The sequence below is a fragment of the Eptesicus fuscus genome, chromosome 3 (assembly GCF_027574615.1).
Source record: "Eptesicus fuscus isolate TK198812 chromosome 3, DD_ASM_mEF_20220401, whole genome shotgun sequence".
NCBI classification, from domain to species: Eukaryota; Metazoa; Chordata; class Mammalia; order Chiroptera; family Vespertilionidae; genus Eptesicus; species Eptesicus fuscus.
In genome coordinates, this window is record NC_072475.1 from 3,634,233 (window position 1) to 3,662,174 (window position 27,942).

A 27,942-nucleotide genomic window follows, 5' to 3' on the forward strand; every position below is an offset into this window, starting at 1 on the left:
CTAGGCTGGGGCAGGGGAGGCCCTGGGTCTAGGCTGGGGCAGGGGAGGCCCTGGGTCTAGGCTGGGGCAGGGGAGGCCCTGGGTCTAGGCTGGGGCAGGGGAGACCCTGGGTCTAGGCTGGGGCAGGGGAGGCCCTGGGTCTAGGCTGGGGCAGGGGGGTCTATGCTGGGGCAGGGGAGGCCCTGGGTCTATGCTGGGGCAGGGGAGGCCCTGGGTCTAGGCTGGGGCAGGGGAGACCCTGGGTCTATGCTGGGGCAGGGGAGACCCTGGGTCTAGGCTGGGGCAGGGGAGACCCTGGGTCTATGCTGGGGCAGGGGAGGCCCTGGGTCTATGCTGGGGCAGGGGAGACCCTGGGTCTAGGCTGGGGCAGGGGAGACCCTGGGTCTAGGCTGGAGCAGGGGAGGCCCTGGGTCTAGGCTGGGGCAGGGGAGGCCCTGGGTCTATGCTGGGGCAGGGGAGACCCTGGGTCTAGGCTGGGGCAGGGGAGGCCCTGGGTCTATGCTGGGGCAGGGGAGACCCTGGGTCTAGGCTGGGGCAGGGGAGACCCTGGGTCTAGGCTGGGGCAGGGGAGACCCTGGGTCTAGGCTGGGGCAGGGGAGGCCCTGGGTCTAGACTGGAGCAGGGGAGGCCCTGGGTCTATGCTGGGGCAGGGGAGACCCTGGGTCTATGCTGGGGCAGGGGAGGCCCTGGGTCTATGCTGGGGCAGGGGGGGTCTATGCTGGGGCAGCGGGGGGGGGGGTCTATGCTGGGAGGGGAGGCCCTGGACAACCCTCTTTAGAACTGATTCCTACTGTGGTGAGGGTCACACCACCCTGTGACTATTTGAAAACCCCCCGAGCTGGAAACTTCACACGGGAGACTGGGTGGCATGTGGAATATATCTCACTGTTATTTTAAAAAAAGGAAGCTGAACTTAAAAGGTGATCCCTTATGTTAACTCTGAGTTATTTTTCTTAAAACCGAAGTCAGGAGAAAAATAATCAAAATGGGAGATATAGCTAATCCAAGTTTTTCTGTCTTTTTAAAAACCACCATACTGAGTCCCATGGCTTTTAGTAAAATGAAATGTTTTTCTCTTTATGTTCAAAAGAAATGTGTAAGCCGTGGCCTGGTGGCTCAGTGGGTTGAAGTGTCGTCCCGCACACCAGAAAATTTCAGGTTCGATCCCCAGTTGGGGCACGTAGAGGAGGCAACTGATCCGTGTTTCTCTCTCTGTCTCTCTAAAAATCAATAAAAACATATTCTCGGGTGAGGATTAGGAAATGTTTAAGAGAAAGAAACAGAAGCTGATTCCTTATTTCTTTGCTCCTTCTGAGAAAGGCGCCAGAGCCTGAGGGGTAAAGCACAGGTGGGTCAGCCGGGCGTTGGCCGGGCTGTCGAGGGGCCGGGGCCGGTGCCTCCTGCAGGACACTGACCACGGAATCTGTTCTCGGCCAAACACAATGAGCTCTGGGAGGAGGCGGCTCCGGCCCCCGAGGGTCTGGGAGGAGGCGGCTCCGGCCCCCGAGGGTCTGGGAGGAGGCGGGCTCCAGCCTCCGAGGGTCTGGGAGGAGGCGGCTCCGGCCTCCGAGGGTCTGGGAGGAGGCGGGCTCCAGCCTCCGAGGGTCTGGGAGGAGGCGGCTCCGGCCTCCGAGGGTCAGAGGTGGGGAAGCTCTGTGCAGCCCTCTGCTTCTCTGCGGGCACTTGGTGAATGGGCGAGGCTCCATGCAAATCCCAGTGCCAGCTGGGGCAGGGGCTGGCAGATGCCAGGCCCCTCCATGCGACTCTCAGTATAGGCACAGACGGCCCCTCAGGAAGATGACCGTCTCTACAGCACAGTGCTGAGTCACAACCGCAATGCCCAGAACGTGGCAGAGGGAGAATTCACAAGATGTCAGAGCCATCACAGCAGAGTCAGGTGGTTACTACACATCTCCGTCTGAGAGAATGCTTGAACTCTACTCAGGCTCCATCTTCTGATCAACCCCCTCTCCTCATTCAACTGCAGGGTGGCGGGGGCGGGAGGGGTGAAAACAAATGACTTCTAAGTGGAGTCACCTTGAGGATCAGCACACTCAATCAGTGGGCTCTCTTGGCCACGAGAGTCACCGATTTTAGAAAACAGACACAACAGAAACGATAACAAACGGTGACTGACCTTTGCCCTGTGTTTGGCGGACTGCGATGGCTATTAAACCCATTTCCTGCGGCGTCTCAAACATCAACCTGCAAATGGTGGGAAAGACTGGTCAGCCAGAACGGGAACACGGGCAGGGGATCCTCCGGCGCAGACAAGATGGGGGACCTGTGTACACTCATGTGTGACGGTGTGGGTAAGGAAGGCCACTTCCGGCTTCCCTGGGTTGCACCCCATCCCCAGCCTCCGGGAAGACGGAGGCGGCAGGCATGCGCACCACCTGAGCTGCTGCCCAGTTTGAGACGCTGTCAGACGGCATGTCTTTGGACTATCCCGTCGAGTTCTCTCTGACGTGCTGTCCCCTCTTCGAGCGACAACTAACAATTCCCGACATTTGTTTCTACTTACAGTGCGTTTCTGTTCGAACCCGAGACCATAATCATAACAGAAGTTTCTGATTATTCAGAAAACCAATATGGTGGCAATAAAGCCGTTTAAAAGATACACTCTCCCCTGAGAACTAATTATGCTTTAACTATAGTAAATAAATCTACACCTTCTGAGAACAAGGGAGAACCTTGGATCACTTTTGGCCTGAGTTCTGCTTTTAAACTGGTTTCACTTAAAAGAATACAAACTTCCCTTCAGGGGGTAGGTGGAAAGCGCACTGTATCTCCAGCAAACGGGGCAACAGTCACTTTTTTTCTGAAAAGGCAAGGGGGAACGCTCATTCTGCGAATTTCCTCCCAACTCTGTCCTCCATGTGCTAGCCCCGTCAGGACGGCGTCCTCTCGCTCCCAGGAGCGGCTGGCCAGGTGCTGTGTGGGTCCAGTCCATGGCAGGACTCGTAAACAAAGCAAAGGTCAGGTTTGCCCGCTTGGCAGGGCCGCTGCTGGGGCCTCTTTGAAATACTTTTTGGAGGGAAGCGGCCGGGGCGCGGAGGAGGGAGAGACGGTATTTTGCATAAACATAAAGTTTCTCCTAATAGTTTCCAGGGTTCCACAGCGCCCCTGGCCGAGGAGAAGGGTGAAGGAAGCCCACGCTTCGAGCAGCTCTTCCTCCTCTGCTGCGGCTCCAGGACCGAGTGGAAGGTTACAAGAGGGAAGAGGAGGAGAACGCTTCAGAGCAGAGAAAAACAACCCTGGGCCTCCGTGCGCCCCTGGCCCGCAGAGCTGTGCCCCGGGGTGTGCAGGCCCCAGGGAGGAGGAGCCCAGAGACCCCTTTACAGCTGAAAGAGCCCCGCCAGTGGGGTAGGGGGCGTCGGGTAGGGGCGGGCCGGACCCCAGGCACAGGGCATTCCCAGCAAGCAGGCCGCCCGCCGCCCACAGCCCAGGCCCCTTCCATCTCCCATGAAATACAGCTCCTGAGGTATTTCTCTTGGACGCCATGAATAGCCCATTGAGATCACGGGGCCCAGACAAGAAAGCGTCCTTTTCTTGTGTTGGGCCAGCGGACAGGCCTGAGAAGGGAGCTTTGTCCCTGGGGGAGGGAGATAGTCTTCCAGGCCCCGCTGCGCCCCAGAGGGCCCTGCAGTCCCTCACCTGGGCGAGGAGGGGAGGGGTGATTTAGCACCTTGTGCACAGACGGCGGGCGCCCTCCAGGCCAGGCAATCTAGGATGTTCTTTAAACAGACCTTAGACAGCCACGCGCTATAGCCAATGACGGTGATGGTGGAACTGGGGGCAGGCGGGTATTCAGAAACCAAACACAGACTTCTAGAACAAAGAGAAATGATTAAGGGAACATATGCACTGCACTGCTGGAGGCTTGGCAGCAGTTAACAGGGCATATTGATGAGAAGACGGGTCTGTGCTCTGAAGGCCAAGAGGAAACTGCGAGGAGGGAGACAAGCGGGGAAGGGGCAACACCGAACCGGAGACAACCGGAGGCCGCCAGATTTATTTGTGCATCTGAGATAACTCTGGGGCCAAACCGCACGGCCTCGGGCAACAAAGGAGCATTTATGAACCCTGTAGCTTGTGCATCTCTCCAAACGAAGCCGCTGGAGTCTGCTTTAGCAGCAAGGAGGCACCAGAAACGCATGTCCATCCTGACTCGATGTTCTCACAAAGGGAAACAGAAAAGGAAAAAGGAGGGGGCTCCGTAATGATGACCGCCTTGCCTCTGTGCATTTTCTTCCTGTTGGCAAAGGCTACGGAGGAAAAGGCTCTGTGAGTGGCAGCTGAGGGCATGCACTGGAGAACCACCCAGGCATGCAAGGGAAGTGTTCCGAGGTCTGAAACAACCGGCCCATAAGTCCCCTGCAAACAGGCAGTGTCCCGGCCATGTAGGTTCCTAAGGGCAGCACGGCACCTGCTGGGTGCTCTGCCAATGGGAACGTATGAATTCCATGAGGTCGTTGGAATAAAACGTCAATAACTAAGACAACCTAGAAGACAGGCCAGGACGCATTAGGGAAAATTCTGAAGGAATAAAAATTGAAATTCAGACCCAGTCAATCCACTTTGGGGATATGAACCAAGGAAATAGTCCACAATCACCACAGTGCTACAAGTAAAAATTAGCAAAAACCTCAGGATCCAGCAGGGAATGGTTATGCTACTGTCGTATATGAAGTCAGTGGAATAATTTGTAGTCATTAAATATCATCATGAGGAGACTGTGACAATAGACGCATGCAATAGCATGTTAAATTACAAAAGCAGGACACCAAAACTACATATACTTTCATTCCAACTACGTAAGATTCACAGAAAGGGAAGGAGTGAGATTTGGTAAAACTCTTTTCTTTATTTTTAAAATTTCCTTTAACATGATTAGCTACCTTTAAAATTATTTTGAAAAGTTTTTTTGGGAAAGCAGGATTTTTATGTTCAGACACAATATCTGTAATTAACTACTCATAAATACTAAGACAGGACTAAGAGAGCTGCTTTGAAAGTAGATAAGTCAGTAAGTTATCTGTAGCCCTCTTTTATTATAACCAATGAGGAAGAGCTTATCTGACAGCAATTAATGAGCAGAAACGCTCACAGCCAGTCTTTCTTATGCAGTGAGAGCCTTAAACATGTTCTGCCTTCAGACCGGTGAGCGTGCTCCTCAGACTGAAGCCTCGGAAGCGCTCAGACCGGGAGGAAGAAGACTGTGGGGCACAACTCCTCATCGCAGCATTCCACCCTGAAAATCACAAATGTGCCGCAGCCCGCGACAGAGGAGCCCAAGGCCCCGCGGCCCCACAGGAGGGCCCCTTCACCAGCGGAGAGGCTACACAGCGCGGCTTCCATCACGTCTGAGACATACTCCTTACGATGTTAGGAAATATAACCAAGTATCAGCTGTGGTCATTTTAAGGAGTGTAATTATTTGAAAACTATGGATAAGCACAAAGCAGAAAATAAGCCATCCAGAAGTCCTTTTTGAAAATTTACCACCCAGAGATTACACGGATGGTAAGGAAGACATTCAAATCATCGGCTATAATCCTGACTTTACCTTCCGGAGCTACCCACTGCTGCCATCTCCTCTTCTTACTAAAAGTATGTATTCTTTCAGACATTTTCCCCATTAAGAGAACACGCATTGGTATATTTTACAAGACACATTTCTGACAAGTGGAAAAATTCCTTACTTGAGGCATTACAATGACGTTGTTGATACAGTTACGGACATTCTTGCTACGTTAGTAACTAAAAAGAAAGGCTCAGCAGAGCAGTATGGCCCCATTTACGCGGCTGTGTTCCTGGGTGCGCCGACAGAAGAATCCAGGGCACCTCGAGCGCCGGCATCTCCAGGACGTGGAGGCACAATTCTGTTAGAGTCCAACATCTTTTGTGTTGTTCTGTGTAATCTCTGGGTGGTAGTATTTCAAGTGGCTTTCATTTTCTTCTATTTTTCTGAATTTCCCAATATTCCTACACTTGGAGTACATTCATTTTATAACCAGGAAATGTGCTATAAAAGAGTTACGTAAACCCAGCTTTCCTTCAAGTAGGTTACGCAGGCATCCGCCAGCTCACTAGTTGGTGAGTAATCTCCTTTCCAAGAGGTCAGACTCACAATGCCAAGGCCAGCAGCTGCCGAGCTGTTACGGGCTCCCTGCACGCATCCTCCCGTAGCTCACACGACGTTCGTGCTGCCACGCCTGTCCCTTGCACTGATGCCTGGTGGAGCACGTGGCCTGTGCGAGGTGGCAGGCTCAGTCCCGGGTCCAGTCCGCGGGCAGCGCCTCTGGGCGGGGGAGACTTGCACACAGCGGCCGGCATCCTATGTTAGCCTTTGTGAGCCATATGCCTCTGCTGCAAACATCCAACCCTGAGGACCCAGCCCCAGAGCAGCTGCACATAATATGTAAATGCGCAAGTGTGGCGGTGCTCAGGGAAACGACGCAGACACAGAAATTTCCACTTCATACATGTTCATGTGTCACAATACAGCATTTAAAGAAGTTACTAGACTTTATTTTTTGAGGTTTAAGTTTATAGAAAACCAGCAGAACGTACCGAGTTCTCTTCCCATACATCCCCTCAACCCCCCCCCTCAGTTTCCCTATAATGAACACCTCATCTTAGTGAGGGACTTTGCCCCCCCTGGTTAAGGTGCTGTGTGCCAGGTTTTTGCACTGTGAAGTTACTGTTTTTCATTGTGATTAAGAAATACTTCTGGAAAGATAAAGATGTTCCTCATAAAATTTAATCTCCTAGTTTTGTATCTGTGGATGAGTCTTGCTTGACTCGATTATTTATTTGATGGCTGACGAACAGTCATTTTCTGATGCCATCACTTATTTCACATCTGCTTGTCGGGACACGACTGTGCGGCTTTTCCTTCTCCCCACTTACTTATCCTTCTACTTATTTATTTCTATCAGAATGGACTTGGGAATTCTCACTCAATAGGCTATAGACTTTATGATCATTATTCATTTGGAAGCTCAACTGCCCCAGATTCGGCCAGTGGACGCTGCCTCAAGCTGGCTGCTCCTCCTGAGGCCCTGTCACCTTCCACATTTCCTTCCTTCCTGGCGTAAGAGGCTCCAGGCTCCCCTTGCACTTTCTCAGCCCCAGCCCTGGAATCAGCCATTTATGCAAAGAGGTTTGGCTCCATTTCGTGCAGAGTGATATTTATAAAACAAATCTGAGTGCCGGGAAAGAGCTAAAAAATGAGTGTGTTTTTACCTCCCTCCCGCCCTTCCATAGACCCATCCATCTACCTTAAAACCCGAGTTCACTGAAAACTCCAATTACAATCCAACATGAGGTTCACTCTACCTCCTTTCTGTATCTGTACTTCCTTCTCCAATGCTGAGAAATCTGGCTCACATTATCTCAGATGTATTTCCTTATTTGCTCAACACTGTAATACACAGAGAGTGGTTTCAGAACTGCTGACCCATGCTACTGTGAAAAACAAACTTACTAACTAGGGTTCAATATTTATGCACAGTCCTTTTTGTCCTTAGCCTGAGGGGATATGGTAAATATTATGTTTAGAAGTTCCTGGAGCTTGTTCCTTTTCCTTTCACTTTAGTGTGGTTATGTTATTCATGAGAATTAAGGTTAGGCTTAAGGGTACTTCTGTATTCCATTACAGGGTCTCCGCTCCCATCTTGCTTCTCTTCTATTTTTAACTCGGTCCAAGGGTCAGAACTGTACCGAGAAGCACCCTCTGAGGAGTGGCAGGTCCCCACCCACCCCTTCCACCTAGATCTCCCTTTCCTCGACTCTCCGTAAATAACAACTCAACTAATCTCACTAGTTGCTGGTTTATTCGTCCCGTTTCTTTCTGCACAAATGAACAGATACATGTGTGTTTTCTTATTTGCCTTTCTTCCTTAGAGAAAGTTACCATTTGTAGATACTTCTTTGCTTTTTGTGTCGTCCCCCTCCCCCCACACACACACTTACTTTAACCTGGAAACTATGACTTACTCTAAGTTAATAGAGTCTTCCTCATTCTTTTCTACAGCTGAGTGGTAACCCATTGTGTGCATGTAGCATAGCTATTCAACTCCTCCCGATGTATCTGCATCAGCATTTAGGTGGTGTCCGAAATGACAGGACAATGAATCCCTTGTTCACATGTATTTTGTGTTGTTGAAGGTGTCTCTTCAGGGTGAATTCTCAAAGTGGAATGCTGAGTCAGAAGGAAAACGCATACGTAGCTTTGTTAGATATTGCCAGACCCCTCCATTACTAATGCACCAGCGTGGATAGGATACGTATTTCCACAGAGCCTGGGCAACACAGGGTGATGTCATACTGTTTAGCTTTTGCCAATTTGATATGTGAGAAACGGTATTTCAGTGTAGTTGTACTTTGCCTTTCTCTTGTATGTGAGGTTTTCAAATGTTTAATGTATATGTGTGTGTGTGTAGTGTGAATTACCTATTCATGTCTTTCACCTATTTTTAACAGTTCCTTATATTTAGGTACTATTAGGGCTTTAATCTGTGTTGTCTTACCAATATTTCCTTCCAGTTTGTTGTTTATCTTTTGATTATGTATGGTGTTTTGTACCATAGAAACTTTTTTATTTTTTATGTTTCTGTAGTCAAATGTATCAATCTCTTTTTTAATGCCTCTTGTTTCCGTGTCCTCATAGCCTTTCCCCATGCCCATGTGATACGGGAATTCATCCACTTGTTTCCAGGCCTTACAGGGCCTCACTTTGTAAATTTGGATCCCTGACCCATTTGGTGTTTACTCTCAGGTATGGGGAAAGGGAGGGATCTGGTTTTCCTAAATGTCTTTCAAATTGTCCCAGAACCATTTGCTAAAAAGTCTGCCTTTGGCGTAGGAATTTGAATGCCATCTTTATCATACACTAAATTTCTACATGCGCTCAGGCCTGTTTCTGGGCTTTCTACTCCTTTCTGCCGGTCTCATTCACTCCTGTGCCAGTGCCACACTGCTGTCATGGCAGAGGCTTGTGTGTTTCAAAATCTAGCCAAGCTAGTGCCACCTCACGGCTTTCCCTTTTCATTGTCTTCCTGGCTCTTCCTACATATTTATTTTTCCAAATGAACTTTGGCATCTACTTGTCTAGCTTAATGGTAAAAAAACACTTAATGATATTTTGTTACAAATATATTAAATTTGTGAGTTACCTGGGAAGAACTGACATCCTTGTGATGTAGAGCTGTCCCATCTATGAACAAGGGCTGTCTTATGTTTGTTCAAGTTAACTTTTGTGTCTTTCAGACACATTTCAAAGTTATCTCCTGTAAAATTTTACATATTTTTTGTTAAATTCATTCTTAGGTATTTTATCTTATTTGTTGCTATTGTAAACACATACCCTAATAGCCTTTGCTGGTTACTGTATGTGTATATGAAGACTATTGATTAATATGCTAATTTTACATCATGCTCCCTTACTAATCCCTTTATTGCGAGAATGAGAAGATCATTGATTCTCTAAAGGTTCCCCAGGTATAACATCATATCATCTGCAAATGGATCAAGTTTTTCTCCCTTTTCAATCATGCCTCAAGCTGACTCCTCCTGTCTACTTGGATTGGCTAATCCCTTCAGAGCAATGTGAAGTACAAGTGGAGATAGTGGGCATCCTTGCCTTTCCTCCTATCTTAATAGATCCTTACTTCTTCGGGTTTTCCCACGAAATAAAATGTTACCTTTAGGACACATACACAATCTTATTAAGAAAATACCCATTAATTCCCATTTTTAAATGTATTTATCAAAATGTTGAATTTTATAAAATGTTTTTCAGCATCCCTCTCCCTCCCTCTCTCTGATACACACACACACACACACACACACACACACACACACCACTCTTGACTACTATATGACAGTGAGTACACCAGCCAACACTCACTTTAAGATTTCTCCAAGGCCTTGTGAACTAATTAACTGATCGATAAACCATGGATCTTCAAGTACAGGCAAAGGATGGGATCTCCAGGTACTCAGAAAGCACCACAAGGTTTTGGACTGCATATAACCCAAATGGTTCCATTTACTGAGCATCCAGCCATGTGCCGGGCCCTTGGTATGAGCGATTTTCTCACTGAAACACACTGGCAACTCTTGTGATGGCCACTGCCCTGTGATCTCATTTTATTGATGAGAAAGTGGGGGCCAGAGCCTGGTGAGGTCCCAGCACAGGTAAGCAGCGTTGCCTGGCTCTGAGGCCCACTCCCCGAGTCACTATCAAAGAATCTCTTCCTTTATCAAAACAAAATGTGCAGGTAGACATGCCACCAATCTCTTATAATGCATTTTTCCAGTTGTGTTAAGTGTGACGGTTCTGCAGATTCTACATTTTCTGGAAAGTTATGAAAATATAGGCCCAAAGAGTAAAATCAATATGGGGTTTTTGTATTTTTTAAGAACTGAAATAAGAGTCATCTTAAGTTTTTAAAAACTAGACAGCACACTTGCACCCAAGTTCATTAGCCGGGTCTTTTTGCATGTGTAGGTGTTTTCCCTGCTCTCTACATGCTTTTGCTTCAAATACACCCAACTTCCCTCACCCAATTTGCATCAAGTGCTACTGTAAGCAGTTTCCTTCCCTACAGCGCTAAGAGGCTGCTGAAACGCCTCGGCAGACAAAGCAACGTGAAGGTAATGAATTTCTTCCTCTAGAAAGGGGAGCCCCCACCCACCATTCAGGCCCTCACTGGGCCCGTTTTCCGCCCAGTGCCGCGGAAGAATGCCCTGCCCTGCCAGCTGGCCTCAAAACCACTGCTTCTTTCACCAGCTCGCTGCCCTGGATGTCACCCTTCCTGCTTCCCCGCGTGGCGCAGACCTCAGACCTGCTCGGAGCCTTCCCCGGCCCCGCCCTGCCGGCGATCAGCAGCCTGCCAGAGCTTGTTGGACCAGAAAGCTTAGCACCAGCTTAACTCTTCACTCAGTGGGACAAGGGGCCTTTCTTTCACGCAGGGCTTGGCTCCATGATCTGCTGGGTTTATGGCCCCCATGACTAAACCTGGTTCAGAATCCAATTCTATCACAGATTTTCGTTCAAATGGTCATTTTCCTATCACCCCTTCCCAACTCTGTTTTCTGCCTGCCCTGCTGCCCCGTGGGGGTGGCCTGTGGTGGGGCTCCGTGCTGGCAGGACATGCATCCTGCTCCCTTACCGAGTTCTTTTGTTTCACTTCATTTTACCCGGGCACGCTACCATGTCGCTGCAGATGGAGGCGGTTTTCCTTCTGTTTCAATGTGTGTGCCTCTAACTGACTTCTCTCGTCTACTTGAAAGGGCAGGTATCTCTGATGATGTGCAATAGAGGTGGAGTGGGCATCCTGGTCTTTGTGGAAATGCTCAAGAGGTCTCCATTAAGTGAGACGCTGGCTTCAGGACTCAGTGGACCTCCCAACACTGGACCCATCTCTACCCTTCCTCATTCTCCAGGGCTCTGGGAAGTACTGTTTCCTCTCTGGCCCCTTCAGGCCCAGGATGGGAAGGCGGAGATCCCCTCTGTGGCTGGTCTTGGAGACTCCTCCAACCCATGTAGGGTCCTGCCACCCTGCCCTCACCTCCGTAAGCTTTCCCTTCATCTCAGGTGGATGCTGTTGTGGGCCTGCTGACTGCAGCCACCGACCACGTGCCCAGTACAGGATCCTCGCCCTATTGCACCAGGACACTTGTGAGTGGAGATGACCTTGAGCACAGATGAAAAGGCAGCTTTTCCTGGGGCTTCCTGAAACATTTCTCTCCTGGGGTCTTTGTCTTTATCCTGCCTTTTCCTCCCCCTTTAAAAAGAAAGTTCTTCCCATTTGTTAATTTTTGAGCGTTTTTATTGCCCTTTTATTTTGCTTGACATTTTATAATCAATCTTCTGTATATGTTTATATACGCTTTTCTGTTTAAATTTTGTTTTAAATCTAAAAAACATAGCACCATACCGCCAAAGGTGTCAGGAAACACGCTCAAATGAGGACAGGCTCCGCAGGCTGCTCTGCCAACAAAATGCCAGTAAAATCTGAAACCCGGTTCAGACACACTGGGAATGTTCCAAAATGTAAAACTTAAAGAACCTCTTTATTCCAGTAAATCAGCTTCCCTGTGAATACCATCGAAATCCTGTTTTAATGAGGGAGGGAATATCAGAGGAAGGGGTGGAGAAGGAAGGGATTTAGACGAGTACAAAATTTAATTTAAAAACTATTATGAGAAGTTGAATTTCTCCTTCCCCCAACCCAATACATAAATCTTTTCCTTGGGTTTTCTTTGTTTCATTTTTCTTTTTAAAAAAATTTTAAAGGCATCCTGAACCATCTCAAACAATGATAGAGCAAGTCATGCGGGGGGGGGGGGGGTAGTTTTTAATAACAAACGTTTATATCCTGGATTCCTATTCACTGAAATGCCACGTCAGCTACAGGGGAGAACGCAAACAAGTTCTACGGAAAGTTCCATCCTCACCGAACGTGAACAAACAGGAGAGAAGACGCCGACAGAAGGCTGACTGGCAGCACCAAGCCAAGGGGCCACTTCAGGCTCAGGGCAATGACGGGTCAGAGTTCAGGGGAGGCAGCTCCCTCCACGTGAGGGCTGGTTAAGGCACAGCAAACCCTACACTACACTGAACGACCTGAACACGTGTGAATTGTTCATTTCGGCTACAGAGAGCATTGCATTCAGCCGTTTCAGAGCGGGAACGTATCGGGCCAAGAGTGCTGAACCAACCCGGGAGCAGGGACTGCTCAGGTTTTCCGGTTGGCGGTGCGTGTGCGCCTGTGTGTCCGTGTTGGTCTGCCTGGGACACTGTCACTTCCACTCTAAGTCGTGTGACTCAGCGTCCCCCAGGGCCCCGGTGGGAGGAGCACTTCACTTCCTTAATCCTTCCGGGAGCTGGCGAGGCAGTGCCAGTCTCTGGGGAGTGGGCCCTCCAGCCAGCACAGCCACCATTCAGCAGGCACTGCCCCCAGAGTGAGGGGCTCACAGAAAACCCAGCCAGGCACTTCGCTGGGGGGCCCCCGAGGGTCCCCAGCCTAAGCTGAGCCCCAAGTTTCTTGTAGATGAAAGCAGGCCCCACCTCTTACCCTCCCTGGGCGTCATGAGCAGTGAGTGTGTCACTGTGCGGGGACGCCCTGAGCAGAGCACTGGCACGCTGAGGGCGCTGAGTTAACGTCAGCTCTTCCCTCTGATGTGCCGGAGGGACAGAGGCTCCTCGGCAGAGCCTCTTCCAGGAGAGGAGGCGGCTCCCACATTCCAGACCAGTGCACCCTTGTTGGAGGTCCTCTACCACAGAAGATTCTGGAAAAAGAGGAATCACCTCATTTCCCATCCTACTTCACATGATGGTGTGGAAGATAGGAAAGACCTGTGAGCCCTAGCCGGTTTTGCTCAGTGGAAGGAGTGTCGGCCTGCAGAGTAAAGGGTCCCGGGTTCGATTTCGGTCAAGGGCGCATGCCGGGGTTGCGGGCTCAATCCCCAGTGGGGTGCGTGCAGGAGGCAGCCAACCAATGATTCTCTCTCATCATTGATGTTTCTCTCTCTCTCTCCGCCCCCTTCCTCTTTCTGAAATCAATAAAGAAATATATATTTTTTTAAAAATTAAAAAAAAAGAAGACCTGTGAAAACATTGATAAAGCTACCAAGTGCTATGTGAAGGCGGTGGTTGTCTCCTGGCCGATAAATAAAGGCCAGTTCGCCTGTGCTGACACCAGGCTGGAATCTGTCTGTGCCCTGGCCCATCCACCAGAGGGTGGCCAGGGAGGGTGGTCAGGGAGACGCCTCTTTTGCTTGTCATCCCTCTGGTTGGCTCCAGTCTGATCAGGAGTTTCTTCCATTTCCAATTTGCTAGATTCGGTCCACTCCCTCGAGCCCTAGTAAGCTGTGCAGTGACTCCCCAGGGAAGACGGAGCTCGGCGTCTCCTGGAGATGGCAACTGTCTTCCTGCAGCTGAGCTGTGCGCCCGCCCCTTCTGCTCACAAGCTCCGTGTTTGGAGAAGCGCCCCGCAGGACCCGAGAAATGAGGGACGCACACGCCTGGCGAGAGTGAGGGAAGGGCAAAGGTCACCACCACCCGCGGTGTGCTGGGTTCACGGTGCAGCTGGACTGGGCATGGTGTACACGGAGCCAGAGGGACCCCAGTGGACTCTCCAGCAGAACGGGGGACTGACACACCTCTGGACCTACTGCTACACGCTATCCCAGTGAATGACCCTCATAAAGCCAAGAATAGTAAACGGAGCTTACCCTTCTAATGAAACCGAGCTTGCCGGGTGTGCCTGCACAAAATGAAACTGCCTGGAACTTCTCATAACGCTTTTTACGATAAGCATTAAAACGCGAGGAGGAACATGAAAGTCCCTGCGCAGCCCAGGTCTGGAAGGAGGGAGAGAGGAGGACTTGTGGGCGGGGTCTGCGGGAGAGGCTTATGCGCTGCGTTCCAGTCGGAGATTATTATAGAAAATGAGTGTGTTATTAAAAGGATCCTGAAGTTATAAAAACTCAAAGGAATTTTTATTGAGGATAAATAACTTCTTTGGTAAAGATGAATAATTCATTATTATAATACAGAGACATGCAGGGGAGCCCCAACTGCCATCACCCCATTTCCCACTGACTGGGGTGCAGCCATATGCCAGAGCTCTATAACTGCCAGCAGTTAGAGTTTGTAAAGCCAAAAATATATATATATTTTTTAAGATCAGATACACATTCTTTGATTAAGAAAGTTCTAATAGGTATGAGAGTCCCTCCAGTTAACAACTGAGTACCTTCATTACCCTATTAGAAAAAGGCAACAAAATGACCATCTACAGCAGTGGTTCTCAACCTTTCTGATGCCGCGACCCTTTAATACAGTTCCTCATGTTGTGGTGACCCCCACCCATAAAATGATTTTCGTTGCTACTTCATAACTGTAATCTTGCTACTGTTATGAATCGTAATGTAAATATCTGTATTTTCTGATGGTCAGTGGTCAGCAAACTCATTAGTCAACAGAGCCAAATATCAACAGTACAACGATTGAAATTTCTTTTGAGAGCCAAATTTTTTAAACTTAAACTTCTTCTAACACCACTTCTTCAAAATAGACTCGCTCAGGCCGTGGTATTTTGTGGAAGAGCCACCCTCAAGGGGCCAAAGAGCCGCATGTGGCTCGCAAGCCGCAGTTTGCCGACCACTGTCTTAGGCGACCCTGCTAGCAGTTCTCAACCTGTGGGTCTTGTCCCACAGGTTGAGAACCGCTGCTGTAGAGTCTAAGACCATCGGAAAACACAGATATTGTTTTTCAAAAGGCTGTTCCAATTTATAGTCCCACCAAGGCTTAAGAAGAGTGCCTGTTTCATTATATCCTTGCCTGTCTCAAATACTGGCATTTAAAAAAACAAACCATGTTATCTGTTTCGTTTTTGGCTAATTTCATGGGCGAAGAGAGTTCAATGTATTGTGAAGGATTATGAAGTAGGGCTCTATGGTATTACCCTGCCTCCTATACTCAGAGCAAAGACATAAAAATAACCATAAAGACACATCCTATGCTTAGCTGCCTTCCTCAGAGTCTTAAGTTCCTGCTCATCCACAGAGAAAGATCCAGAAGGCAGAGAGAAGGCTCCACTCCGGTCAGTCGAGACTCAGCAAGAGGGCTGTGTGCACTGGAAGGCGAGCAGAAGGCTCTGGGGCCCTCTGCAGGGAGCCTCAGTCGGCCTGAAACAGCACTTGTGATTTGGAAAGCAGGAGATGGCAGGATTTGGGTGTCCTCTCCATTTAAAAAGATGATGAAGTTGGCAGAATTTTCTTACAGTATGCCTTTCCCCATCACTGCCTATCAGTTGATTTGGCACTGGTGTGGCTTCTGATTCTGTTTATAGCACAGAATTCGGGTGCTGGGCAATGTGCTTTGTCAACAGAATGAAATGAAATAGCACATGAAGGTGTGCTTCATGTTTTTGAGCTTGCTTGTATCTACAGTGGGTTCAAGATGCCTTATCGAGGATCTTCTGGAACATGAATCATAACAGAAAAGATTTCACACCAGGGAAAATATAGCAAAGTATGCGCTTGTCCAAAACGAAATCTGCACCCACCTCACTATGCCTTGGGTAACCCCAAAAAACCCTCTTGCTTATGAAAACTTTCTAACGTATAGATAGTAGCAAGAATCATAAGGGGCCCCATGTGTGCTGGCTATCAGTGTCTACAAGCGATTAAGTGCCTGAATACACCCAAACTGGAGTGGGGCGCCCCATGGCTCCCCAACCTGCTCAGCCCACCCATCCCGTCTTCCCAGCAGCCAGGGACCCTCAGCGACACAGCTTTCAGCATTTGCGAGAAGCAGCACAGCCAACTGCCAAATTCCTGCTGGGTCGGCCAAGAGGTATGAACCAAAAAAGAAAAAACACGAAGGCCTTGGTTTGTAAGGCAATGCATCAAACATAAAAAGAGCTCTTTTGTAGGAGTTTCGGTGTGGGAGCCAGAGAGGAGAAAATCACTCCGCCTCCCGGGAGGAAGCCGCTCGACCTCACCTGCGACTTCTCTCTTACCATGTGGGTTTTCTCACCCCATTAAATGTAACCTACTCTAGGTGGGTCTGTACCGTCTGCGAGAAATAGAGAGTGATGGGAACATGCGATGGGCGGCCTGGGACCGAGAGTAGCTCTGAGCGCCTGGAAGGGGGGCCCTCACGAGCCACGTAAGCCGGGGCCACGAAGGCAGGGCCCACAGGCCATGTGGAATGCGGCTGTTCCAAAGGCCTGTCTGGGAGACCACAAGGATCAAGTTTCCATAGCTTCATAAACCTGCTTGCAAGGGGACCCCCAAAACACACTCTTTGAAAGGGAAGAGGAAAAAGAGAAAATAAAAAAGGAGAAGGAACAGGTTAAAATGGGGCGTCCTCTCACCATTTAAAAAGGCGGGTTGGGACGGCTGAGCAGGGTTCACACTGTGAACCCCAGGAGAGCAGACCTGAGAAAAGCAGTATTCCGGGGGCAGGGGTGTCCAGACAGGAGCTCGTGCCTCGGAAACCGGGCAGAAGACGCTCTACCTGTCCTCAGGGCACTGGGTCCTGCCGCACAGAACAGGAAAAGACAAACTCGGCGCCGGGTCCCTAAGTCCCCAACCCATTAACCAGGTGCCAATAGTGACACCTATGAAAGGAGCCTGTTAAATCACCTGGCAGCGCTCAGCACTGACCCCTGGGACAGGCAGCCTTTTCCTCGGTCACACGGCAGGAGGACGAGCTCCCTGTGGCATCTGTGTGACCAGAGACAGCTGCCACCTGCTCACAAACCACTCCCTGTGCTGGGTCAGGGCAGAGGAGCGGGAGGGTCCACAGCAGTCACTGCTGCCACTCCGCCATGTCAGACTTGCTGGAGGGCACTTCCTGTGGCTCAATGAGGGTCCTCATCAGCTGCTTCTCTCCCAGCCCCTTTGGGAGCTGCTGCTTGCCGTCCCATTTAATCCCGGGACGGCTCCAGGCCGGGGACTGTGACAGCCCCTTTGTAGATGAGGGGACTGATGTTACCATCCAGGGTCGCCTGTAAGAGGCACCCCAGTACCCAGGACAAGTAACTGCTGGGCTGGGAGTGCCAGCAGCGGGAGAAGTGGGAGCATTCTAAACACTCTGGAAGTGGGACCAACAGGATTTGAGGATAACCTGGATTCCTGAAAGGAGAGGCGTCCATGATGGGTCCAAGAATTCTGCCACAACTACAGAAACAGGGAGGTGCCGCCTGCTGAGAGGAGAAGCCTGGGCTGACAGGCGGAGGGGGAGACCAGGTGCGGGGTCAGCGTGGCCAGGATCAGAGGCCGCCGGCCAGCCCGGGAACCTAAGCAGTGGTCTGTAGTTGAGGAGCAGGCGACCCTGTAGAGAGCTCTGGACGAGGCGATTCCCGTGGGAACCACTGCCTTGGAGATGGTACGTACAGCCCTGGGACCAGGTGGCCAGCTAAGGAATGAGCCAAACTACAGAGGGAAACGTCTGATTAACTTGACTTTGTTCTCTGGCAAAGGCACCCGGTTAAGAATTCAGAAAGCCACAGCCTGGACTTATTTTTCAGAAACCACGCCCTGTCATCACACCTGAGCTGGAAACTCTGAGAAAAGCACCGCCTCCTCTAAGAGCCACGGCAGTGCTTGTTCATGAGTGTCACATCCGTGTGCAGAGCAGGGCGAGATGGACAAACACTTTTTAAATATATTCAAAATGGAAATAAAGGATGACAGGCATTTTCCAAAATAGCAACAACCTCTGGAACAAAGGACTGAATAAATTTCACAGTTTCTAGGCCACACACACACTAGGTACTTTTAAATACTTGGTGAGCCCTGCCCCCGTGGTTTAGTGGTTGGAGTGTCATCCCATATGTACACCATAAGGTTTTGGGTTAGATAGCCAGTAGGGGTGCATACGAGAAGCAACCAACTGATGTTTCGCTCTCACATTGATGTTTCTCTCCCTCTGTCTCCCTCTCTCTTTAAAATCAATAAAAACATATCCTTGGTTGAGGATTTAAAAATAATCTATACTAATAAAAGGGTAATGTGCTAATTAGACCGGACGTCTTCCGGACATCCTTCCAGACAAAGCCACAGATGCTTGAGGGCCGCCGCTGCCGCCGCCACGGCTGGAGAGGCCTCAGCACGGGCCGGTCCAGCGCCGCAGCCCCTTCGCAGAGGCCACAGGAAAGGCGCCGGCCGCCGCTGCTGGAGAGACCTCAGCACGGGCCGGTCCAGTGCCACAGCCCCTTCGCAGAGGCAGCGGGAGAGAGGGCTGTGCGGTCCTGGTCCCAGTGCTGCCCCTCCTGCAGAGGCAGCCACAGAGGCAGCAGCGCGGGCCCAGTCCCGGTGCCATGCCTCCACAGAGGCTGGACAGGGTGCAATCTGCTGTGCCTCAACCTCCCCCAGCCCCTCCCCCAGCCGGCCTGGCCCCAGATTGCCCCCCACCCACCAGTGGGCAGGGGGCGGGACCAGCACTAAGAAGCGAGGGCCAAAAGCCGGCAGCCATGGTGGCCGGCAGTGGCGCCAGCAGCAGGGTGATGGGGGCGGCGCCTTCCCCTGATCTGCCTGGTCTCCTCCCGCAGATAAACAGTAGGACATCCCCTGAGGGCTCCCAGACTGTGAGAGGGGGCAGGCCGGGCTGAGGGACCTCCCCTCCCCCACCCCAGTGCACAGATTTTCATGCACCGGGCCTCTAGTAATTAAGTATTTGACAAATAAATGATTATGTACTTTTCTAACTGAAACTACAAAATTTGAGACTATGACTACTTTAGAGCTCAAAAAATATGCAAAATTAGTATTCCATGACAGACAAATGTCTGAGGGTCCCAAGTGGTCCAACCCCTTCCTTTCAGAGCATGAGACACGCTGTCTTGTGTGAAGGAGATCTGTGTTTCCCTTCTGGAAGAAATGAGGGAAGAACTCTTGCCATTCATTTCTCCCCCAGGGCCTGGGATAATGCTCTGTGCAGAGCAAATGCCCAATAAATCTAAATGAATGTCAAACGAATGAGTGAATAAATATTCATTAAAAATTAACTGGACAGTTAATTTAGGTCATTCACTGGAAAAAAGAAAAACACTGAAACTAGAAAAGTATCTTTTTAATTTAAAAGGTTAATTAAGGACAAGGCTTTAAAAAAATATTTTGGTGGCTTAAGTAAACCAAACACTACTGGGGTTCAAAACAGCTGCAGTTTTTAACTTTGAAAACATTCCATTATGTCCCACAAATTAGAAAAAGAGAAAAGCTGCTGGACTCGTTTCATGATTCTAGTATGATCTCAAGTCTACGCAAATATGTAAGCCCATGCTGACGAGTGGTAACTCCCAGAAGGAAGAACTCAGGACCAGGGGAAAGAAGCAATGCAGAATGTACAGTAACATACAGAGATCATGAGACCTAAATCAACAAGTTTATTATGTAAAGACTAGAGGCCTGGTGCACAAAATTTGTGCACAGGGGTCCCCTCAGCCCAGCCTGCACCCTCTCACAACCCGGGACCACTGGCTCCTAAACTGCTCACATGCCTGCCTGCCTGCCTGATCACACCTAATGGCCCCCCATGCTGGCCTGGTCACCCCCAACTTCCCCCCCTGCAGGCATAGTCGCCCCCAACTGCCCTTCCCCGCCGGCCTGGTCACCCTTTAGTGCTCCCCCGCCAGCCTGGTCGCCCCTTACTGCACCCCCTGCAGGCCTGGTAGCCCCATGCAGCCTGCTGCTCAGTTGTTTGGTCACCCCTCACTAATCCCCTGCCGACCTGGTTGCCCACGCAGGCTGCTGCTCGGTCGTTTGGTCGCCCCTCACTAACCCCGCTGCTGGCCTGGTCGTCCCACGCAGGCTGCTGCTCGGTCGTTTGGTCGCCCCTCACTAACCCCGCTGCTGGCCTGGTCGCCCCACGCAGCCTGCTGCTCGGTCATTTGGTCATCTCTCACTAACCCCCCTGCCAGCCTGGTCGCCCCACACAGCTTGTTTGGTCGTCCAGTTGTTTCAGATGCAATGGTCGCTTAGCTTTTTATATATGTAGATGACTTTTGACCACAATCTCTCTTACCTCTCTCCCTACATAATTTATGACTGTGCCATCCAAAGGCAGTATTTGTGTTATGTCTAAAATCTTCCAATCTGGCATTAAAAGAAACATCTTCAGCAACAGAATAGAGGGATAATATCAGAAAACAGTATCAGTCCCATGTCCATAGCTGTTTTAATAGCATTTAGATCCAACATTTCATAAATGTTAGAATTATCTCCTCCTAGTTTCACCTTATATTTCTGTTTTTATAAATGGGGGGAGGGGGTTTAGGAGGACTAATAATAAGTGTGCTACACATCATTTGAGAAGCTTCCTGTGTAAAAAGCTCTATTTTAACACCTTTGCAAAAATACGAAAGATTTCCAATTTGAACCTATTAAATGCATCTGCACTCACTCCTGGTGTGCGTTTCATCAGTGTCTCAAAGCTACATGGAGCTAGCTTGTTGGGCACGAGTGGATGAGAAGGAAAGGGGAAGCTGCCAGCACAGCGTGCAATGGTATAGATCCTGACCGGACACACAAAATCTGCCGTCTCCCCTACCCTGCGGCCTGCATTCCTGACTTGTGCATTCACATAATTTACTTTGTAATTGCTTATTGAGCACTTACTATATATGACTATTTTAGGGACCAAGGAATACAGCAGTAAACAATGCAGTAGGTATTAGATAAATAGCAAATAGCACATTTTACATTAGGTAAGAAGGTCGGAACAAGAGTGTGGACGCTGTGTTATGTCTTGTAAAGGGGGTTAGGGAAGACCTCTTTCATATGCTGCCATGTGAGTAGAGACCTAAAGCGAGAGGAATGATCCAGGCAGGGGAAGAGGATCTGAGGTAAGGGGTATGTGTTGCCCTGTCTGTGGGAGGCAATCACGTAGGGCTTCCAGGCAGGCAAAACCATGGATTCTCACTCAGCATAATATTTCCGAGACCCACCCAGTAATTCATGTATTAATATTTTGCTCCTTTATATCGCTGAGTAGTATTCCAGCAATTTGTTAATCTATTTGCTAATTGATAAAGACTTAGTAGTTTCTGGTTTGGGGCTGCTATGAATAAAGCTGCCATGGACATCTGCATACAAGTCTTGGAGTGGACATATGTTCTCATTTATCTTGGGCAAAAAAATCCCTATGAGTAGCATGGCTGGGTCATATAGTGAGCGTACATTTAATTTCATAAGATATCGCCGGCATGTTTTCAGGTGGCTGCATCGTTTTGCATTCCCACCAGCCCTGTAGAAGAATTCCATTTCCCCGCATCTGTCTGTCGCGGAGTCAGCCCCACCAATGAGTGAGTAATGGTAGCTCACTGTAGTTGAACTTCATTTCCCTGAAGCCTGTGATACTGAGCATCTTCTCATGTACCTTCTGGCATTCACATGTGTTTGGGGTTTTTTAAGTGTTTTTTCAAAGCTTGTGCCTTTTAAAAAACATGGGGTTGTCTTCTCAATATTGAGTTATAAGGTTCTTTATATATTCTGGCTGTAAGCCCTTTGTCAGACAAATGTTTTGCAAATATTTTTTCCCAGTCTGTGGCTTGCCTTTCTGTTTTAACTGTGCCTTACAATAAGAACAAAAAGTTATTTTGATTAAACTAAGTCATTTTTTCCTCTTACAAGTCATGCTTTTCTTGTCTTCTTTAAAAAACTATTTCCTTACATCCATGTCACAAAGGTTTTCTCCTAGAAGTTTAATGGTTTAGCTCTGATATGTAGGTCTATGATCTATTTTGAGTTAATTTCCATATGGTATCAAATCAAGGTAGAGATTCACTCTCTCTTTTTTTTGTTTGTTTGTTTGAACACCATTTATTAAAATAACTATCTTCCTCACTAAATGAACTTGACAACTTATCAAAAATCAATTGGAGCCCTGGCCGGTGTGGCTCAGGGGGATGAGTGCCGTCCCATGCACCAAAAGGTCACCAGTTTGATTCCCAGTCAGGGCACATGCCCAGGTTTTGGGCTCGATTCCCAAAAGGGGGCATGCAGGAGGCAGCCAATCCATGTTTCTCATATCCATGTTTCTCTCTCTCTCTCCCCCTCTTCCTTCCTCTCTCTCTAAAATCAATAAATATATGTATTTTTAAAAAATCAATTAGACATATAAATGTAAATCTATTTCTGGACTTTCTACTATGTTTCATTAATTTATACCTCTACCCTTCTACCATTATATACTATCTTGATTACTTGGGCAAGGAACTTTTAAGATGGCTCTTAGATATGTAAAAATTAGATATCTAAGTCTAACGATAGTTTATTTATATATCCAGTCAAGTAAGTATGAGAATCTGAGATCGCGGAGAGACTGGAGATGTAAATTTGGAAGCCATCAGTTTCGGATGATATTTAAAGCAGGGACTAGGGGACACGCCCCAAGGCGGGACACCCACACGCGTGCCATTTCACACTCTGGTCGGCTGGTGCTAATAAAGGCAGCCTCCCGACCTCTCTGACCTACAGCAGCTGCAGCAGGGTCCAGCAGCTCCATCTAACGCGGATCTGCCAGATTTCCATGGGGCAGGAACCGGGGCCGTACAAATCCAGGCCCGGATCCAGCCAGGAGGCTCAGGAAGTCACTCCAGCTTTCAAAGCCTCCGTTCTCAAATTTGGAAAAATGGCAATTCAGAAAGTAGCCAAAATCACAGGGTTGTTTGTGAGGAACTAGTAATAGTAAAATGTAAACATTTACAAACAGTCTCCTGAGGAAAGTCGGGCCATCTTTCTATTGAGGACGTCAGCTTCCAACAATCCATTCCCACATTAATTAACTGTGCTTACTATCGCTGCAGAGACCGCATGCCAACAGCTGCTGGACAGATCGTCTTGAGCCCAAATGACCCCACAGACGCTGAGGCCAGCTCGACCCCATCACATCATCAAGGAGTAAGATCACAATGAGTGCCTGAGGACACCCCGACTCCGTGCTGGCGTGGCAGTCGGCAAGCAGAGTGCTTCCCACTGAAAACAGAATACAGACGCGGACATACTTGGAACACACTCCTGGCACCGTGTCCAGCACACAGCAGGCACTCCATAAGCACTTGGGGAGCAAACAGGCACACACAAACACAATAGGCATGTCATAACAAGCGGAGAAAACAGAGACTCTGTGATTGAGCACTCCAGCAAGGTGAAAACCGACATTCACACAGAACAGAGGCAGCCGCAGAAACAGCGATTTCGGGGGCAGGCACCCTTCTGAGCACTCACAAAATGACTCACTAATCTTACGACATCGTCTATTATTAACTGTATTTACTGGTGAGGAAACAGAGGCAGGAAAACCCTATGGTTATTCCCGCTTTATAGATAAGGACCCATGTAAGTGGCTGGACTGGGACCTGAACCCAGGACTCGGGCTGTGGGGCTCCCCAGCCTCCACGCTCATCTTTAGAGCATTTCGTTCACCTCAAGTGTAAGGCACTAACTGGAAATTCCTTTCCCGTCATCTGTCATCCTAAAGCACCTACCTCCACCTCGCACAACTTCAGAACCAACCCGTGATACGGAGCCCACCAGGAACAGTGAGTTCAGTGTCGGCTGCAGTTTCTTTACTTTGGGGTGTGAATTCTGTCCACTTAATTTTGGGAGTGAAGAGTGGTACTGAAGGAAAGAGATAAGATTCGAAACCTGAGAACAATCCCTCACAAAGCTTTTGTGAGTGGTGATACTGCTAGGGTGTAATCAATGGCAGCGTTTGCCTCTGGAAACGAGACGGTGGATAGAATGCTTGGGTGTTCAATGCACACAGAGGCAGCATGCAGGCAACCATCTTCGGCTGGGTGTGTGTGTATGAAAGTTAAAGAACAGACTGGTAGATCACAAGGAAGCCACAGCCCCCCGAATTATTATTGTTGATCACGCCAGCCAAAACACATCCAGTTCACAAAAGAGACCATGTAATTTTTCAACTGTCAACTGTCCACCAGAAGTTGATTTTAGTAGTTGCCTGCCCTACGACATTTTAGAAATCAGGTCCTCATATCATATCTGCAAAGTTCTTAGCATAGTCTGTCTAGCACATGGTAAGTGCTTAATCAATGGCAGCTAATCTTTTATTATTATTAATGTTTCCACCAGGAATTCACCTCTCAGTGAGTCTACTGACTTTCCGTGTTGGTTAAAATACATACAAATTTTAGTAAAACTTAAAATGTCCTATTTATAAAAACTGCATAGAGGTTGCTTTTCTTTTGTACTTCTAGTAACAATATTATATATGGCATTATATAAGTAGACTTAAGTAATAGAGCATATTTATGGTGTATATAATGTAAGTTATACAAAAATACAATTAACTTACATGCTAAGAATAGCAAATAATATAGTTTCTAAGTTTGTACCAATCAGGGTAGGCTAATATTACGGAAAGAACCCCAAGGGCAGTCAGTGGCCCAAGTGCTGGCTCGTCAGAGGGCTCTCTCCTCCAAGTGGGGACTCAGAGACTGGCCTCTTTCACTTGTAGCACTGACATTTTCCCATACCAGTGGTCGGCAAACTCATCAGTCAACAGAGCCAAATATCAACAGTACAACGATTGAAATTTCTTTTGAGAGCCAAATTTTTTAAACTTAAACTTCTTCTAACGCCACTTCTTCAACAGAGACTCGCCCAGGCCGTGGTATTTTGTGGAAGAGACACACTCAAGGGGCCAAAGAGCCGCATGTGGCTCGCGAGCCGCAGTTTGCCGACCACTATCCCATACCATCTCCAGTATCGCAATGGGAGGCGAGAAGGGCAGTGGGAGACTCTCATGGCCTGGCATGGAAGATGCACATTTCATATCCACCCTGACCACTGACCACCCACCTAACATCAGCTGAGCCACGAGGGGGGCTGTGTGCCGGGGAGGAAATGAAGCAGGACTGGGAATCACATAAACTTTCTCTGCCAGGAGCATGATTTACATACTAGAGGCCCAGTGCACGAATTTGTGCATGGGTGGGGTCCCTCGACCTGGCCGGCGATCGGGCCAATCAGGGCCAGCTGGCCGGGAGGGAGGGACCATGGGAGGTTGGCAGGCTGCAGGAAGTTGGCTGTGGGAGCACACCTGCATTAAGCATCTGCCCCCTGGTGGTCAGTGTGTCATCATAGCGACTGGTCGACAGGTTGTTTGGCTGACCAGTCATAATGGTCGCTTAGGCGTTTATATATATAGATAGTGTACATCTGACATGTATTTGACAAATATTCACGTGGCATTTTCAACTATGTCTTATTTACTCGTCACTAGAAAAACTTGAAAAGGTGCTATTGTTACTGTCTTTATAGATGTAGGAACTGAAGCTTAGAAAAGTCAGTCTCCAACCAGATAAGTGACCCAGCTAAGACATACGGCCCTGCCCTTTGGATGCAATTGCAAGCCCTTGCTTTGCACCGTACTCAACTTCAAGAACAAAGGAGCTCCTGTGATTGGACAGATTTACAACAGAACGGGGGGTTACCTTTTCATCTCAATGCAATTCAATGCAATGCAAGCCCATCAAAATGGTACCATCCTTATACAGTTCATAAGGGCAGAATCGATAGAGCAGCTTGAGCAGCAAGCCACCTTTTACTAGCAAGCTATCATATATTAACCTTTTCAAGGAGTGTTTAAAGATTGAAACAGGAATTAATACGCAACAATCCCAAAATACGACCTCCAATTCTTTCTTTTTTAACATATTTTTATTGAGTTCAGACAGGAAGGGAGAGGGAGAGATTGAAACATCAATAATGAGAGAGTGTCACTGATTGGCTGCCTCCTACACACACCCACTGGGGATCAAGCCTGCAACCCGGCATGTGCCCTGACCAGGAATCGAACCGTGACTGTCTGGTTCATAGGTCGACACTCAACCACTGAGCCATGCCAGCTGGGAACGACCTCTAATTCTTATTTTGAAGGTCAAAGACATAGGTACAGATATGGGCAAGTATGATTAAATTAAAAATTAATGATGTGCGGGCAGAACTCCGCAGAATCAAGTTCCCAAGCCTAAACCCTTAACTGAAAGTGACTCCTACATCTAACACCGTTGTCATGGTGACAGTGAGCCGGATGGAGCCTGAAGACAGGTCAGAACACAATGCTCAGAACTCAAAGCTTGAGCTGGCCAGGCGAGCAGCTGCTCGGCACTGTCCTCCATCGACAAGGTGGCCATGATGGGACGAAGTTCAAAGGGCAGTCTTAGAGCAAGCAGATGACCTGTCCCCAGCTTCCTTCGCCATGTTCTCTGTCTAGCCTCAATATTTAAAATAATGATTTCCTCCTTTCAAAACAAGGAGGAATGTGCAATATTAAATCTGGATTCCAGAAACCCTGGCATAGGGAGACCTTGTGTCCAGAAGTTTATTGCCAAGGTTCCAGTTTATGCCCACGAGGCCCAGAGCAAGGTTCCAGACACGGCAGGAGCTTTTGGCTCCGACAGGTTTTGGCTGCAAGAACTATCCAGTGGCTGATTTATTCCTCAATTTCAATCCTTTTCTCTCCGTCAAAGTAATTCTACATGAATCATTTCCATGTTTCCAAAGCAAAAGTGAAAAAGAAAACCACAGGTAAAAAGAAATTTTCTAGGGTAAAAAAAAAAAAAAAAGCTTGCAAACAGGAATGGATTTGCTATCCACCACCCACTTCAGGAAACTGCCAGGTGGAATTAGGCAACGTAACGGACAATTTGGTCTCGACTTTCCCGTCAGGAACAGTGCCTGCACGCACACACACGCACACACACACACACACACACACACACACACAAGTACACACGTCCATTCCCAGGCGATCCCCACACAGACCATGAGCTTTTAGTGAGAATGAATTCCATCAGGAGGGCAGTTTCCTTTTCGCTATACTAACATAATGCTTCATTACACCAAGACATGGCATCTCCCATCTGCCAGGTAAATAAAGAACAAGGCTTAGAATTTACAGTAACCTTGAAAATACGAGGCACTTCCACCTAAATGACTGTGTCCTACCAACAGCTCCCCAGCCCGAGTGTGACTCTTCCTGTGGCTGAGACCCTCCTGACCAACCATGAGGCCCATTAGTTCCTCCTGGCTGGTCCTGCTCAATGCAGTGCTCCCAGCAGGTGCTATAACTGCCACTCACTTAACCCCCCACATTCCTTTGCTCCACGGACAAGGGGGAGCTGCCTCCACTTTTGTTCTGTGGGCTCTCTGATCACCCAAAAGAATTCTGAGCCACTGGTGGTAAGTAAATCCGGTTATTCGTTGGGGGAGGAAAGATGCTGGGTTTGCCATGTGCCATCAGAAGCTGACCTTGCCCAGAGATGAGCGAGGGTTCTGCTCATGGACTCGTGGTGGATCATCCCTAATCACCCGTCCTGGGCCTGGGAACTGAGGAAGTGATAGAGCCTGCCTCCAGTTTTCTCTGTTAATGGTGCCGGAGGG

General features: G+C 48.7%; 1 protein-coding gene across 2 annotated transcripts in view; it reads right to left on the reverse strand.

Moving 5' to 3' along the window:
- HLCS (holocarboxylase synthetase) overlaps positions 1–27,942 on the reverse strand; it is a 161,837-nt gene that overhangs the window by 6,683 nt on the left and 127,212 nt on the right. For both annotated transcript variants that reach the window (XM_054713531.1, XM_054713532.1), the window contains exon 7: positions 2,138–2,205. In XM_054713531.1, the coding sequence (XP_054569506.1) occupies positions 2,138–2,205 (68 nt within the window). The remainder of the gene's footprint in view (positions 1–2,137; positions 2,206–27,942) is intronic.